Source organism: Leuciscus leuciscus (assembly GCF_965113295.1).
Source record: "Leuciscus leuciscus genome assembly, chromosome: 21".
NCBI classification, from domain to species: Eukaryota; Metazoa; Chordata; class Actinopteri; order Cypriniformes; family Leuciscidae; genus Leuciscus; species Leuciscus leuciscus.
This window is the reverse complement of record NC_138745.1, coordinates 11,000,490-11,017,743: the sequence shown is the minus strand read 5'-3', so window position 1 is coordinate 11,017,743 and position 17,254 is coordinate 11,000,490. Positions and strand designations below refer to the sequence as shown.

The window sequence follows — 17,254 nt, the reverse complement described above, 5'->3', positions numbered from 1 at the left end:
GAGAATACAACTCGACTGAGCATAGCTGTAATTTGTCTGTTTTTTTGGTGCTATTATGCACAACATAGTGAGAGACAACTACGTTTATGTTCATTACATGGTGTAATTCAGCACATATCCAGGGGACGCCGTGTTTCTGCTGCTCGCAGAAGATTTTTCACTGATGCAACAGTGATACGCATGCGCGGGATACTATACTTCCTGAACAAGCACGCACCCGAGTCCGTGTTGCTTGCACATTAACGCGAACCGCGCCACGGTTCGGGAGCAACCGAGCTCAGACCACCTCCTCCAGGTAGTCTCGGATTCGGTACTCTAGTGCGCAGCCGGGTCCGATGACAGCGTTCACATTAGCGATTTTTCATGCGAACCGTGCCCCGGTCCGCACTAAACTGCCAGTGTGAAAGCGCCCTTAGACTAACAAGACTAGACTAAGACTCAGACAGAAAACTGAACAATAAACTTCAGCTAAGACAGGATCAAGACAGGATCAAACTCTTCACAAGACTTTCAACAGGTTACTTTCACATAATGAATGACAATGAACCGACACAGGACAGCAAACACAAGGGGATTAAATAGGGAGAAACTAATGAGGGAAACAGGTGACAAGGGTAAAGCAATGAAGACTAAAGAGGATAACAAGGGGGCGGGGCGAGGAACGAGACAACACAAGCACATGGCCCGAAAAGCCACGCGCTTGCACACTTAACAAGAGTCTGTTATGATCCTACCCTAAGACAAGAAAAGTATTAAAGACACAAGGGCAGAATCATAACAATACCACTGTGCAGCGTTTACTACAGTAATGTTAAACCTAGTGGTAAAGTTAACCTAGTGGATCTCTGAGCTTGTGTGAGTGAAGGTATGGCTAATTTGCATATTCATGGTTCATGAAATATACAAGGGTGTAGAGTTACATTCAAGCTATTTTAAGGCATTAAGACTTTTTTTTCACAGGAAAAAAAAACGTTTAAATATGTCATGTTGGTGATCAAAGATAACTTTAAGGGATAGTCTACAATTATTGACTACAGGGAGACTTTAAAATCAAGAACTCATACAGGGACACTTTTTTGCCCCGTATCTTGAATTTTGGGGGCATTTATATTAATTTTGGTAGCATTTTTGGTCCAAGCCCTGATAATTTCCCACTCTGGTGTGTGCGTGGTGTGATGTTTGGGGGTGTGGCTCTATTTCGAGCGCAAGCAGAGGCCCCTGCTGTTGCAGGGCCCGTTTCAAATAAAATGAGTGAAACAAAGCAATGTTACCCAAACTGTGCGGCCAGAGCTATAAAAAGAGGGGCACGGCAAGGCTAAAGGCTGATTTATACTTCTGTGTCGGACCTACGCCGGAGCCTCTACGCTATAGACAACGCGTTTGCTTTCATTTATACGCTGTGTCCGCGTTGATGCGCAATTACACATACAGAGGGAGCATGTGAAACCCGAGGGAGGGGTTCTGGCAGACCAATCACAGCGCTTGCGTCCCCGTAGAATTGACGCGTTGTTACATTTTTGGAGAGGTGCACGTCAGGGTACGCCGAAGGGTACGTGCGCTACACATAGCCTATGACGTAGCTATGGCGTGAGTTCGACGCAGAAGTATAAATTGGGCTTAAGGAATACAATCAGCAGACTCTTATGCAAAAGAAACTTCCTCAGGGTGATACAAGACCCCACTGCAAAATTATTTCATTTATTATGTGGCTACTTGCCACATTAGAATTTGTCAAATTAATATTTTTTGTTCAATTATTTACTATTACCTCAAGATGACTCACAGTACCTGCTTTGAGCGGTCTGACTCTGTTATCAGTTGTAGCGGTTGTTGTCATAGATTTAAGACACTAGATGGTGCAATTGAAGAATCAGATTTGAGTATGGCAGGGAGCCATATAAAAATATAAATGGATGATGCAAGTTTATGAAAGGAGTGCCAGGTAAATGTAAAGAAGACGATGAATCTACTTAAAATGTCACAACTACCAAAAATCGTGTCTACATCAGATGTGAGTGACGTGACAAGATAGAACCCATTATAATCAGTGAAGCTGTCTACACTGGATGCGGCACGACACAATAAATTCCGGAAAGTAAACTGATGCCCCATTCTTTTTCTGACATACTCTAAGCGGTCATATGAAACACAAAGAGAAGCATGTTGTAGTACCGTAGTGTAAGTAAGTAAGTATACTTTATTTATATAGCACCTATCACATATAAATCACAAAGTGCTTTACAAAGTGCAACAATTTAAATAAAAGAACAATAAAACACAGATAAAAATATCAGAGCTAAAAACAAAACATAAAACATAAAGCCCAATCAACTAAAAGCTTGTCTAAATAAGTGTCTTCAGCTGCTTTTTAAAAGAATCAACAGATTCGACCACACACAGCGACAGGGGCAGGGCGTTCCAGAGTTTGGGGGCAACTGCCTGAAAGGACAAGTCCCCCCGAGTTTTAAAGCAGGTTTTGGGGACCATCAGGAGGTTTTGACCTGAGGACCACAGAGTGCGGGAGGAGGAGTAGGGGGTCAACAGGTCTGTGATGTACTTGGGGGCCTGTCCATGTAGTGCTCTAAAAGTTCAAACTAAAATTGTATAATCAGTTCTGTGTTTGACTGAAAGCCAATGGAGTGTGGATAAAACTGGTGTAATGTGTGTTCTTCTGTGGGTTCCTGTTAAAAGCCTGGCTTTTGCAACATTTGGAGACGACTCAGAAGATTTGTTGAAACAAGTAAAAAGAGAATTACAATAATCTAAATGAGAAGAAATATGGATAATCATCTCCATGTCAGCTTTGGACAACAATGTTCTCAATTTAGAAATATTTTTCTATTCAGTTTCTGACCAACTGTATAGAATGATGATCCAGAGACATCGATTGGTCGAACAAAACACCAAGGTTTCTAAGGCTTAACTGGATGGATGAGCCCAAGGAACAGAGGTGTTATTTGATTTGAGGTAGTTTTTGGTCTGGAGCAATGATTAAGGTTTCAGTCTTTTTTGTATTTAGTTGTTAGTAGTTATTGTTTAACTAATTCTTAATGCAAGACAGGTATTCTAATAGTTCAGTTAACTGAAGTGTGGCCAGCAGGGTGGGGCTGAGAGCCGTGAGAGAACGGAGGAGCTATGGAAGCATAAAAGGAGGAGCGACGACAGTGAAGGGTGAGAGAGGACCAGGCCAGGACTATTTTACTTTGTTTTGTTTATGTGTTGCGAAAAGGAAACAAATTTGTTGCCGTTTTACTGCCTCTAATGTTAATTTCAGGTGGAAACTACAGCAAATTCTATGTAATGGTACATTTTGGAGTTTTGCAAAAATGTAGGTAGAGGCACGTTTTTCCAATGAGCCTGAGTTAGGATTGGTACGTATTGCAGGGATCTGCCACATTTTAGAAGTTAACATTTAGAACAGGCTTCAGTGTCTCTTTTATTGAGGAGCAATATTAAGTTCAAATACTTCGATAGATTGAACAAATATAAATATACAATTATGTTAAATCAAATCTACATCAAATAAATAAGAAGCTATAAATAATGCAGAAGTTAACATAACAATAAAATAAGGCAAACTGGAATAAATCTGGTGCTACTTCACTTACACTGTTTAATAGTGTGTTTCTTAACAGTTAAAAACCTCAAATATTTGAGAAGCTTGACTTACATGTTAGTTTCACAAAACATTGTCAGAATGAATATAATTTGCCAACATTGGTGATCCCCAGACTAAGCCCCTGCTTCAGATCGGGTGATGTTTGGATGTCTGTCAGTTCTAATTGTATGGAGCCTTCATCCAGTTATGTGAACAAACTCACTGCATCACTAGTACTTGGTCAATTGAATTACATGTTTTTGAAGTCATAAAACTTTTGCAGCAAAGTTTCATAGTATCTTAACTTGTTCTGACAAGTTGTTTATGAAGTCATGCAGTGTTGAAAAAGTGTAGCATTTTTGCAGTGTTCCAAAAAACAAAAACAAGCATATCTTAAGTTTAAATCCGTTGAGTATTGCTAAAATATCACTGACCGTTTTATCCCTTCACTGCAATCCCAGATTAAGGCCGTTCGAGTGATGAAAGCTGTCACACAGAAAGCACACTTCGGCCATGAAATTCTCATCAAGCATTTGAGTTAGAAATGTTACAGCTCTCCATGGTAGCCATGGAGAAAAGCATCATTCTCCTGCCTGAATCCACAAAATCATTTCCATTTCTCTTGCCATTTGATGTATGAGTAAATCACTGTGCTTGGCTGACATACCTCAAAGGAGCCTTTGAAACAAGTGGTGCTCTCATGAAATCAATAGTTAATGTGCCATCCAAAATTCTTACATAGACACAGCTTTCCTATATTGCAGCAGTGGATTCATTCACTGGTAGTGACACCTTTTGTTAGTCTATGAGTGTCAGTATTTTACTTCTTTTTCATTGTGTTAGTGTCAGAAATCAGTATTTTCTTAATATGCGAATTATATTGTTTCTGACTTTATCACAATTTCCTCTACTGCAGTTAACATGAAATCTTTCGTAGTTTTGAGCCAGTGGACGATGTCTTCTTCTTCAACTTATTTTTTTGAGGATCCATGCTACATAGAAAGAGGCTAAGAGCTTTCTCTTACTAGAAACATTATCTGACCATGATAGCTTGTTAGGCTTTTCAATTTATGTCAGCAAGAATCAGAGTCTGGAGGAAATTGTGTTGAAGTTTGAGTGCTTGGACTTTGAAGTGCTTTCTCAGATTGTTCTCCTGTAACACAGCACTTCGCTCGTAGCATGGCAAACACACTGGCTTTGTGTTGCTAGAAGCAGGTATTTTTCATACCGTTCTTTACTAAATGGTCTGCTGTTATATTTCCCCCCTTTTCACTCAAAAATGTATATTTTGTCATATTTTGCTCAAAAGACATTTGCATTCAACTTCGAAAAACCCAAATGAAGATATTTTCAAAACCTGACAGATTTCTGTCTCTTGATTGAAAGTTCATTCAAAGAAAAACTTTCATGCTTTAAAAATATGCTTTGATGCTTTACATTCAATGGAAGGACAGGAATCACACTCACACATTTTTCAAAAAAAAAACATATTATATATCTCTTAATTTGTGTTTTGAAACGATTTGAGGGTCAGTAATTGATGACAGAATTTTCAAGGATAGAGCTAAACTGTGCGTTAAAAGTGAATCTTGTCGGCCAGAGTTGTGAACCCCAGCCATAGACTGTCATTTTTATTGTGCTTGTACTGAATTCTTCTTGTTCATGTTGTTCTTTTTCTTCTTCTTCTTGGAATCCTATTGTGTACTGATTTTCTTCTTGTTCTTCTTGTTGTTCTTATTCTTCTGTCTCTCAGTCCCTCACAGTCATATGTTTAGCACACATCCTTTCTATTCTACAGTAAATTAAATGAAACAGAATCTCCGTCAAAATCTCCATGCTGCTTTTGAGCTATTAGAGGCCGGCGGCTTGTGCTTACAGTATTTCAAACTATTAGCGTTACTGTCTTTCAGCTTGGGATTGCCTACACTGTACACGACAAAGCGAAAGTTCCAAATCCTTTTGTTTTTCATGTCAGAAGAACTGAAAGAGCTTTGTGTGCAGCTCATTACAATTGTGAGTTCTGCTTGGCCAATTGTTATAATTTATAATTTGTTATGGTAAATTTTACACTGTTAATCTAATGGGGATGGTAAAGAGGGATGGTGGTTTTACAGAGGTTATGCTTTTTGTCTTTTTTTTCTCAACAAGGGGGGGGGCATCCCCCCACATCGAGCCCTGTCTATTAAACACTGAAGCTATGTTCATTTAAATGTCCGTATAACACATCAAAGGGACTTATAAAAAGGACTGACGCTTGCCAATACTTGACCGGTCTCACATTTTAAATATATACCCTGATGGGCATAACTTCTGCATTATTCACAGTTACATTATTGCTGTTATGACATTTAGAGAGGCTGCAGGTAAATGGGAAATTACACCGTTTAAGTGTGCATGCATTGCTTCTTAGCTTGGGTAATGTCACAATCAAGTCATTTGTATTCATACAGCTTCGTCTGACAGGGTTTTCATCAGCACAGAGGTCTGAAATGAAATAGGTGTCACTTCCATGGAGCATGACCATGGATAACATCATAGGAAATGCCAGACGCTTACACACGAAGATGCCAAATTTATTTTAATTACCATCCTCTACCCCTTTCTCTACCCTTCACATATTCTCATCTCCTTTATAATCAGAATCATTTTATTTGTGTTCCAGGGTAATGCTTAGTCTCAGAAATGCCGTACGTAGATCGTCAGAATCGGATCTGTGGCTTTCTAGACATCGAGGAAATGGAGAACAGCGGCAAGTTTTTACGACGTTACTTCATTCTGGACACGCTGGAGGGCAGCTTGGTGTGGTACATGGATAACCCTCAGGTACCAACCCATCTTCATCTCATTCACTCTGTCAGTGCGTCGCTAAATGCAGTGGTTCTTAATTTTACATCTGAAGGTCTTCCCTTGTATTACCACTTTTGTGGAATTTGTGTAAAACATGTAACTTTATCAAATATGACAGTATGGTGTTCCTCAGGGGCTAGTTGATGGCCCAGTTAAATTTCACATAATATTTGTGTTACAGATAACGTTGGGATTATGTTTTTTCATTTATTTATTTTTATATTGGAATGGAATGATTTGTACATTATTATGCCAATGTGGACAACAAATTCAGTGTTGTCAGAATTTATGTGATTTTTAGTTGATCAGAAACATTGATTACTGTTACTAAATTATTTAACAGCTGCTACTTAATTAATCAGATGCACTTACTGAACCACAAGTTATTACATTCATCTTGTCCAATCCAAAATGAACCAAAAAGGTGAAATCTGTGAAGAATGGGGTCGGCAGAAAATGCAATGAGATTTGCACACCATTAATGCACAATTAAATAAACCAGGGCTTCTGGATCGATTTTGAGATTTTCAGTATGCATCGCAATTCTCTCTCCAATCGATTCTGAGCTTAGTTTTTAACAGCAGATAACGCTGTGTGTTTTAGAAACAGCCGTACTCTGCTTGCTTCCAATTCCTTACACACACTGCTTAAAATAATCTTCCATAAAACAACTTTCATAAAGTTTGAAAAGGTTGAAGTAAATTACAAGGGTATTTGCAGTGGGCTGTTTACACATTAATTTCGCATCATAAAACCATTGTTCAAGTACATTTAACAACTTATACGTGGGGCACAGCCGAATGCACAATCGCTCTTCTTCGTGAGCATTTGAGCGTGTGGTTACAAACTAGCCTACAGTGCTATCTGCTGTTGAAAACGAAGCTCAGAATCTATTGGAGAGAGAATCGCGATGCATATCGGTTTATCCTCCCAGCCCTAGCTTCAGTCATATTGCACTGATAATTGTTCCATTCAGTTCGGATAGGAACTTAGCGCGTATAAAATCTCTAAACTCGCAATATACTATACAATAGCCTAATTCTATATGCTTCCATTAACCATAACCATTACCTAACCCCTTTCCCCCTGCAAATTACACCCCTGGATAGACATACTGTACGCAATAGTTCTGCAATAAGACGATGTGTCGTCTAAGCCACAGTTGACCTTTTTCAGCTATCATATTTAGAATCGTATGCAAAACATTTGTGTGATGTTAACATTTCCTCTCCTACACACCTTGGTATTTTTAGTTTTGTGAGCAGTTTGCGCACCGTTAGTACAGATATTGACTGTTTTTACACCGAAACGTTGCTGTGGCTGTGTAGAAGTTTCACTTCCCATGAGCTTGTATGTGTAGGATATGAGCGTTGTGGCCTCTGGTGGGCTTTATAATCTCGTGAAGTGTTTGCATTGATCTGTCTTGTCTTTGCCTCCAGTTCAAACCACTTAAACCATTAAGGTCAAGCACCGTTACAGTGTGTGTGCGTGTATTTGCATCTGTGTGGGCCACCTTTATGAGGGTATCTTTGTCTTAGATTCAAGACTTGCAAACTAAATTGTTCCTGACTGTCTTAAGTAAGTTACATGGCATGAACCTACACAGATACAGTGGGGAGAACAAGTATTTGATACACTGCCGATTTTGCAGGTTTTCCCACTTACAAAGCATGTAGAAGTCTGTAATTTTTGTAAAATTGTATGATTTTTAAGTAATTAATTTGCATTTTATTGCATGACATAAGTATTTGATACATCAGAAAAGCAGAACTTAATATTTGGTACAGAAACCTGTACAGATACAGAGATCATACGTTTCCTGTAGTTCTTGACCAGGTTTGCACACACTGCAGCAGGGACACACTGCAGCGGGGCTGTCGCTGGGCAATACGGACTTTCAGCTCCCTCCAAAGATTTTCTATTGGGTTCAGGTCTGGAGACTGGCTAGGCCACTCCAGGACCTTGAGATGCTTCTTACGGAGCCACTCCTTAGTTGCCCTGGCTGTGTGTTTCGGGTCGTTGTCATGCTGGAAGACCCAGCCACGATCCATCTTCAATGCTCTTACTGAGGGAAGGAGGTTGTTGGCCAAGATCTGGCGATACATGGCCCCATCCATCCTCCCCTCAATATGGTGCAGTCATCCTGTCCCCTTTGCAGAAAAGCATCCCCAAAGAATGATGTTTCCACCTCCATGCTTCACGGTTGGGATGGTGTTCTTGGGGTTGTACTCATCCTTCTTCTTCCTCCAAACACGGCGAGTGGAGTTTAGACCAAAAAGCTCTATTTTTGTCTTATCAGACCACATGACCTTCTCCCATTCCTCCTCTGGATCATCCAGATGGTCATTGGCAAACTTCAGACGGGCCTGGACTTGTGCTGGCTTGAGCAGGGGGACCTTGCGTGCGCTGCAGGATTTTAATCCATGACGGCGTAGTGTGTTACTAATGGTTTTCTTTGAGACTGTGGTCCCAGCTCTCTTCAGGTCATTGACCAGGTCCTGCCGTGTAGTTCTGGGCTGATCCCTCACCTTCCTCATGATCATTGATGCCCCACGAGGTGAGATCTTGCATAGTGCCCCAGACCGAGGGACACTGACCGTCATCTTGAACTTCTTCCATTTTCTAATAATTGCGCCAACAGTTGTTGCCTTCTCGCCTTCTCTGCTTGCCTATTGTCCTGTAGCCCATCCCAGCCTTGTGCAGGTCTACAAATGTATCCCTGATGTCCATACACAGCTCTCTGGTCTTGGCCATTGTGGAGAGGTTGGAGTCTGTTTGATTGAGTGTGTGGACAGGTGTCTTTTATACAGGTAACGAGTTCAAACAGGTGCAGTTAATACAGGTAATGAGTGGAGAACAGGAGGGCTTCTTAAAGAAAAACTAACAGGTCTATGAGAGCCGGAATTCTTACTGGTTGGTAGGTTATCAAATACTTATGTCATGCAATAAAATGCAAATTAATTATTTAAAAATCATACAATGTGATTTTCTGGATTTTTGTTTTAGATTCCGTCTATACTTTAGTAATAGCCAAGAGTTTGTGATTCACTATTGTAAAAACATGAAAACTTTGTGACGTGAAAAATTAAGAACTGTGATCTTCCCATAATTTCTCATTCTAGAGAACATTTTGTTGTACAAAAACTGTGCATTCCCTGAGCAGGCGAGGGTATGTCAATGATATTTTAGGTTAGTTTTCGTACATACTGCAAAACTTTTTTCTTGTGAGGTTTAAGGACGGATATACATTTTCTCTGAAATGTCTCTTAACCTCTGAAATTTGAAGACCGATATGTACCGAAAGACACTATAAAACACTGCATACATTTCATGTTTTGGTAACACTTTACAATAAGGTTCCATTTGTTAACACAAGTAAACTTTATTAGTTAACATGAACTAACAATGAAAATACTTCTGAATCATTTATTAATTGAATACACTATTAATTATTAATACACTATTAAAATCAAAAGTTGGATTGTTAATGTTATTTAATGGACCTGAGCTAACATGAACCAATGAACAGCTCTATATTTATTAACTAATGTTAACAATGATTATTAAATGCTGTAACAAATGTATTGTTCATGTTAATGCATTTACTAACATTAAAGGGAAGTTATTTGTAAAGTGTTACTCGAGATTTTCAAGATGCTGAAATCAGATTTGGTTGCATCGTTCTGCAGACATTGTACTCTTGTTTAATAGAATCTGAGTGAAAACTTGATATTAACTACGATGTTTTCAGTGTCTTAATGTCATGTAGCTAAGAGTAAAAGAGAATTCTAATAGAGTTCTCTAAGAAAGATGTTCTCCCATGTCAGGACCTGTCTTATTTTTATTCTTGATATTCTTTCTTTGTTTCTTTTAAATGGATTCTCTTTTTTCTCCTGGCTGCTGCAGGTTCTGTACCAATCACTTTATCTAAGACTCAGTCAGTAGCCCCAGCCAGTATCTTTTATTGATGCCACGTCTGACTTTGAATAATTTACCTCACTGCATCTGTAGATGTGTGCTAAAACTTTCATAGACCCCTATGCAATTCAACAACTTTGGAGAAAACCGTACACTCGCCGTGAATGTATTCTGTCCACGTTTGTTTTCAGATACTGCTCAAAACAAACTTCTCACATCAAGTCAGTGTGTATCATTTTATAGTCATCATTTTAGTTTTAATGACTTCAACCCTCTCTCTTGACAGAATCTTCCAGAAGGAACATCCAACGTCGGTTCCCTGAAACTAACATATATATCCAAGGTTTGTCATTTCTGACCAATGCTGACTATATTAAATTCACAGACATAAATTATACTTTAAATTGTGCAGAAAAGGTGTGCCATGACTTTTGTACATGTTCAGATTCACCATTTTTCTCCTGGGGTTACAGAGATAAAATGAGTCATAATGGCTGGCCATGTAATCCGATCTAAAACGACTGCCGTGAAGAGTTTCACTCTTATGTATAATAAAACATCTTTTTCCAGACCATTATAGGAGTCTTCATCTGAATGTATGTTACAGTTTTTTCAATTGCTAACAAGCATCGGTCAATACTTAAGCTACATTTTCAAAATTCTTCATACCAATATAAAAACTTGGCCAAACAGTTATTCTCACCAACAAAACACTTCATATGTCTCAAAATAAGCTCGTTTCACCACAACACTGCCAACAATTTTCATTCAGAAAACATACGTCATTCATAACATAATGACCTTAAAAACACTAACAACAGAGAACATTACATAAATCATGAACTTATATTTTTTAAAGTTTGTATGATTATTTTTACATAAATATTAATTATATGATAAGTATAAGATCTTTTCATTTTACTGACTGCATTACAACATAAAACATTTATGAAAAATGACTCTTTTTAACATCAAGCACATCCCACTCTTTATATTCTCATTCATGCATTTCATCACTCTAAAGTGTCAATAGTGCTATATATTTACATACCGCACGATATACACCATATATCAAAATCTCTAACGATAAACATTTTATACCGTGGTAACGATATATATCGTCATACCGCCCAGCCCTGCTACTAAGATAAGCAATGTGAAGTCTTGATTTTGTAATTCGTAAAAAGCAATAAACTGTCATAAACCGCTCTAATCTGTGTGCCATTTTGTGCCATTTTCCCACACCCAAAAATGTTTATATCTATACTATATTATTCAACATTAATAATCATTATTACTATAATAAGAGACATAATCTACAATAATGATTACTGTAATAATATTCCACCCCTACCTTGTAATAATTTTTTAAATTTTTATAATTTATATACATTATAATGCTGTTTGCATTATACAACATTATGTAAGTGTTGTAAAAATACATGTATGCCACCTTTGTGCAACATTAAGCAGTGAATAAACATGCCGTGTCAGATGCAGATTCTGTTTAACCTTTGCAGTGTAAAGATGAACTGTGTGTAACATTTTATTGGTCTCTGTCTATAGTATTCTGATTGATTGAATTAATTGGTTAAATTGAACTTAAAACAACACAGATACATTTACCAAGGTTTTTATAAAAAATGGCAAATATCAAATATTTACGTACTAACAGATTTCTAATTTTGGGGCATAATGTTTTATAGTGGAGAATGATTTAGTGCACCTTTAAATATGTGTGTGTGCATGTGTGTTCAGTGTTATCAATCTGCTCTTATTCCTTAATTAAAGGTCAGCGATGCCACCAAATTGCGTCCAAAGGCGGAGTTCTGCTTCGGTAAGTAAGCGATTCTTTCTCCCATGTTTCTCAGAGGATGCAGTGTGCAGAAGGAAGGGTGACCAGGGGACATGTTAGATCATGACCCCTGACCCCAGCTATTGTTTCTGAGATCAGAGCCAGAGACAATCACACACTTGAGGTTTTGGGACTTTACCCGGTGGAGTTAGACTACAGGCCACTGTCAAGAGTGTTTGAGACATCATATGTGTGAGCAGCATAATACAGATACTAAACTTAGTCATATATTGAGTCTCCTAGTGTGAAGTGTTTAATTATAGGAGCCGTTCACAGCCATTCCATTGTGCTGGTTTTCCATTGTTTTTCATGTAAATGTGCTTTAGAAAGATGTATTTGGCCGTTGCTTTTGCATCTTTTTTTCTTTTTCTTTCTTAAAACGCAGTGCTTATGTTAAATAAAACTTTTGTAAAAAAAGTTTTTTTTTTGTTTTTTTTATTCCATTGACCTGCGTCTCAACGCAAAAGCGCATTTTGTGTGAACTGGAACTTATTTTTCTCTCCTGAAATTAATTAGTGGAATTAATTCTTTTTCATTCTGTAATGTTAACTATGTCTCACTTCACCTTCTAGTTTTACTAGTCTTTACTTGTCATGGGCAAGTCCAAACTTTTATTGTTATGTAGTAAAACAGTAGTGCTGGGCAACGATTAATCGTGATTTATCGCATCCAAAATAAAAGTTTGTGTTTACATAATATATGTGTGTGTACTATGCATAATTATTTTGTATATATAAATACACACGTATGCATGTATATATTTAAGAAAAATTTGTTATTTATATATAAAATATGTATATATAATATAAATGATGTATAAATATATATATATATATATATATAGTATATACATGTAAATATTTATTAAATACATGCATTTGTACGTATTTATATATACAGAAAATAATTATGCACAGTACACACACATATATTATGTAAACACAAACTTTTATTTTGGATGCGATTAATCGTTGTCCAGCACTAAAACTAAAATAAAACAAAAACTCAATTTAAGCTTAAGTTTATTTGATCTCAAGTAACAAAATAGTTTTATTGGTTTAGTTTTAGTTAACTAGTAACCCTGGTGTGTGAGTTTGTTAAACAGCATTCACATCATCCGAAATGAACCCAATTTTGCAGTCAAACAAACCCAGATGCGCTAGTGTGTTAAAAGTGCTAGTGTGACAGCACCAATTATTCCAGCCTAGAAATGCACATTAAAAAGGGGAAGAAACTGTCTGGGTGACATGTTGCCAAATCTATTATGGCACAATACTGTTATTATATCAACACCTCCAGATTGTTTAAATATAAATCTGTGTGTTTTCCCACAGTCATCAATGCTGGAATGAGGAAGTTTTACTTGCAAGCGAATGACAAGCAGGATTTAGTGGAGTGGGTCAGCGCACTCAACAACGCCACCAAAATCACAGTGAGTCCCTGACTTTGGATCAGATTCCTCTTACTAACCAGGGGTGCGTTTCCCATACAATGACGTAACTCACTGCTTAACCACCATAGTATGATGCATCGCTGTAGAAACTAACTAGAAATCATCTAGTCAACTACTGTCTCATAAAAGTAACTAAATGTAGTCAGATGATGTTAATATTGATATTTGGATTAGGTTACTAATCACATTTTTAGTTATTATACTGGAGTACTTCTTTAAAGTAGCCTAACCCTTCCATCTCTAGTGAATGAATGAAATCGGTTAACAACCCTTATAGAGGGTATGCATTGACATCACTTCCCCGCCGGAACACGCCCCCCTCAGCCGGAATGAGTGGCAAAGGAGCCTACTAAGTGACTGGATTTAATGGGGAAACTGCGAAAACACGAGTAAATCAAATTTAAACTAAAGGTTGAAACTAAAGATCCAGTGATCCACTGATATTGACATGCAACCAGGAATCGTGTTTCCTGACATTTATTTGTTCCTGATTTTGATGCCGGGGAAATACATAAAGCAAATTTGTCTGTGAACACTTTATATAAATACAATATAGGTAGGTCTAAATCCATGTGATCACTTATATCAATGTTATATTTATCATCATTTCGTCCAGCCTAAAAAACGATAGGTTTTTGTCAGTGTTTATTTAAAAACGTCCAATTATGCAGATTATACGATGGTAAATATTTAATTGATGAGTTGTCAATACAATATATAGGGTATGATTTTACCCCTAAATTCAGCATATTGACACAAAATGATAACTGCAGATCCACATTTCGCTGCCTGGAGTCCAGTTGTTTCTGTGAACTGCAGCGATCCATTTGCTTCTCTGTTCTGTAGCTTTCGGCAGTCTGTAAAAGAATTCCTCAGATTTCTTGTCAAATGCAGTTGTACAGTCAATCGCAAAGCTCTTTCCCATTTTAGATGTGTTTTGTGTGTTTTTCGGTGCATTCTCGCTAAAAACAAATGCTGCCGCTCAGTCTTTTTGCCACTTGGTGGGTATAACCGCAGTCACTCCGGCCGACGGTGACGTTACGCGCATACCCTCTATTAGCTGTGTTTACATGGACCCTAATCCGCTTGTAATCGGACTGCACAGTCGGAATAAAAATGTTACATGTAACCACGTCAGTCAGAATGAATTGGTTAAATCTGGTTAATTCGGATTGTAAGGGGTGGTTTATACATATTCTAATCCATTCGATAGGACATGGTTGCATTGAAAACCAAAACATGAAAGTTCTGCACATGTGACATGATGACGGTCAGAACAAGCTGTTGTTGTTAAATATTGTGTCATAAATGACTGTCGTGTCATTCTAAAATTCTCATTCAACTTATTGTCTGTGAAATGTCGTCCCAGCAGTCGTTTGTCATCCACAGATGTCTTGTTTTGCCCGCGGGAAGGGGCATTTATACCGCTTAAAGGGGTGGTATAATGCTCTTTTCACAAGGTGTAAAATAAGTCTTTGATGTCCCCAGAGTGTGTATGTGAAATTTTAGCTCAAAATACCCGACAGATATTGTTATATAGCATGTTAAAATTGTCACTTTTTAAGGGTGAACAAAAATGCACCGTTTTTGTGTATGTCCCTTTAAATGCAAATTAGCTGCTGCTCCCAGCATGGGGGGTGGAGCTACAACAGCTTGTGTCCTGAAAATTTCACAATTTTTTTTTTTTATATTTAAATTTATGTAGCTGATGTGGAGATAACTATCTACTAATCATTGATTAGCATATTCTGTCATAATAATCTATAAACTGCATTCCCGGGGGCGGGGTTTATGTAATTTTTTTCCCTACCAGCCGTTTGTTGTAGTCCTTAAAAAGCAATTTCTTAAAAAGAAAATATCTCCCTTTGCTTTGAACTTTGAGCATCGTGACTTGGCAGAATCAGATGTTGTTTATACTCAAACAGCAACATTACTAAAGTTAAAAAAGTGAAATTATGATCAACCACCCCTTTAATATATATAAGCAGCACGGCGCAAAGCTTCCCGAAATAGATAAATATTACGTCTGGGTTTTTTGTGTGTGTGTGTGTGTGTGTATGTGCCAACAGCGGGACAGTCTGTATATTCGAGCAGCGAGCGCATGTTAAAAGATCAAATCCGATTTGAAGCTTATGACATAAACACGCACATCAACCCGATCACTTTATTTAGAGTTCATATAAACACTATGTTCAGATTCATCAATCGGAATGACTTCAAACAAAAAGTGTCCATGTAAACGTAGATACTGATAATGTTAACCTTTATTCTAAAAAAGAGACATGCATGTTGTTTTCCTGCTTTTACAAAAGCATTTTACAGAATTTGATTCATTTTGGTGTATTGCCAGGCATCCGGATTTCTGAAAAGTCAATATTGGCTTAATCATCTTATTAGGACATTTATGATGCATGCATAATCGGAATTTTCAAAGTGGACAATGTCAAATCACAATTTCCATGTTGCTAATAACATTGTTTTGAATGTTAATGGCTGTGTAATGATGCATATTTTTGCCACTGAATGCTAAGTTGTTAAGACGATTACAACTGACAGTTTGGTTTGGGTCAGAGTGTGTAGTGCCAGCATGTGTAGTGATGGTGTATTGATCAGTGTAGTGTTTTTAGCCTGAAGGCAGTGAACGATGAACTGCCATTCCCACAGATGCTGCTTTAGTGTCCGTCGATCTTTACTAGCAGGTGATTTATCTCTGTATCTGCTGGACCAGGACAAATTATTCATTTATTCTGAGAGTGAAAATAATGTTTTTCAGTATTTTTATTCCAATAACATAAAAAGCATTACAAACTTTGCTATATACTATTAATTTATTCTTGATTGCAAAACTGAATTTTCAGCAGCCATTGCCAAAGTATTCAGTCAAATGATCCCTCAGAAATGATTGATTGGTGCTCAAGAAACGTATTATTATTAATGTTGAAAACAGTTGTGCTACTTAATATTTTTGTGGAAACCTTGATACATTTCAGGATTATTTTGAATAGAAATGTCAAAAGAACATGCAAATAGAATTTTTTTTGTAACATTATAAATGTCTTTACTGTCACTTTTGCTCAAATTAATGTGTCCTTGCTGAATAAAAGGACCCCCCCCCTTTTATTGATTATCAGATTCTCATCATTAGAAACATGCGACTGAAGTTTATTTTCACATGCTCCCTGGTGATTTCAGTTCAGTTCAATCAAAATGTTTTGTGAATCTGTAAAAGTGTAATACAAACAAATGTAATTTACAAAGAAACTGTAATGGAAGGATGGAACAGTTGGTCATAAGACATGAATAAAATACAGCAGAAGCAAATACTGTCTTACTACATATATATATTTGCTTCTGCTGTACTTTATATATATCAATATACAGTATATATCACATTATTTTCCTTTTTTAATATATATATATATATTCTGGCAGTATCCAGGATATAAATTATACATGGACTCCAAATGAAATGGTTTGACCTGGAATTAATTGTCCTTGTCTATGCTTTGGGAATTAAAAATACTCTTAAATACTTGTATATAGAATGTCGTTTCTCAAACAGGTTTGTTTCCTCGTTTCTTCT

At 37.4% G+C, this 17,254-nt stretch overlaps 1 protein-coding gene and 1 long non-coding RNA gene across 5 annotated transcripts in view; one reads left to right on the top strand and one right to left on the bottom strand.

The window, feature by feature from the left end:
* plekha1b (pleckstrin homology domain containing, family A (phosphoinositide binding specific) member 1b) overlaps positions 1 to 17,254 on the top strand; it is a 47,426-nt gene that overhangs the window by 8,271 nt on the left and 21,901 nt on the right. For all 4 annotated transcript variants that reach the window (XM_082152290.1, XM_082152292.1, XM_082152291.1 and 1 more), the window contains exons 2-5: positions 6,261 to 6,421; positions 10,650 to 10,706; positions 12,155 to 12,200; positions 13,553 to 13,650. In XM_082152290.1, the coding sequence (XP_082008416.1) occupies positions 6,281 to 6,421; positions 10,650 to 10,706; positions 12,155 to 12,200; positions 13,553 to 13,650 (342 nt within the window). In that variant the 5' untranslated portion in view covers positions 6,261 to 6,280. The remainder of the gene's footprint in view (positions 1 to 6,260; positions 6,422 to 10,649; positions 10,707 to 12,154; positions 12,201 to 13,552; positions 13,651 to 17,254) is intronic.
* Positions 15,716 to 17,252, bottom strand: LOC309485464. Its single transcript, XR_014201205.1, has 2 exons — positions 16,779 to 17,252; positions 15,716 to 16,744 (listed from the first exon to the last, which is right to left on the bottom strand). It is a non-coding gene; the product is annotated as an uncharacterized lncRNA (long non-coding RNA).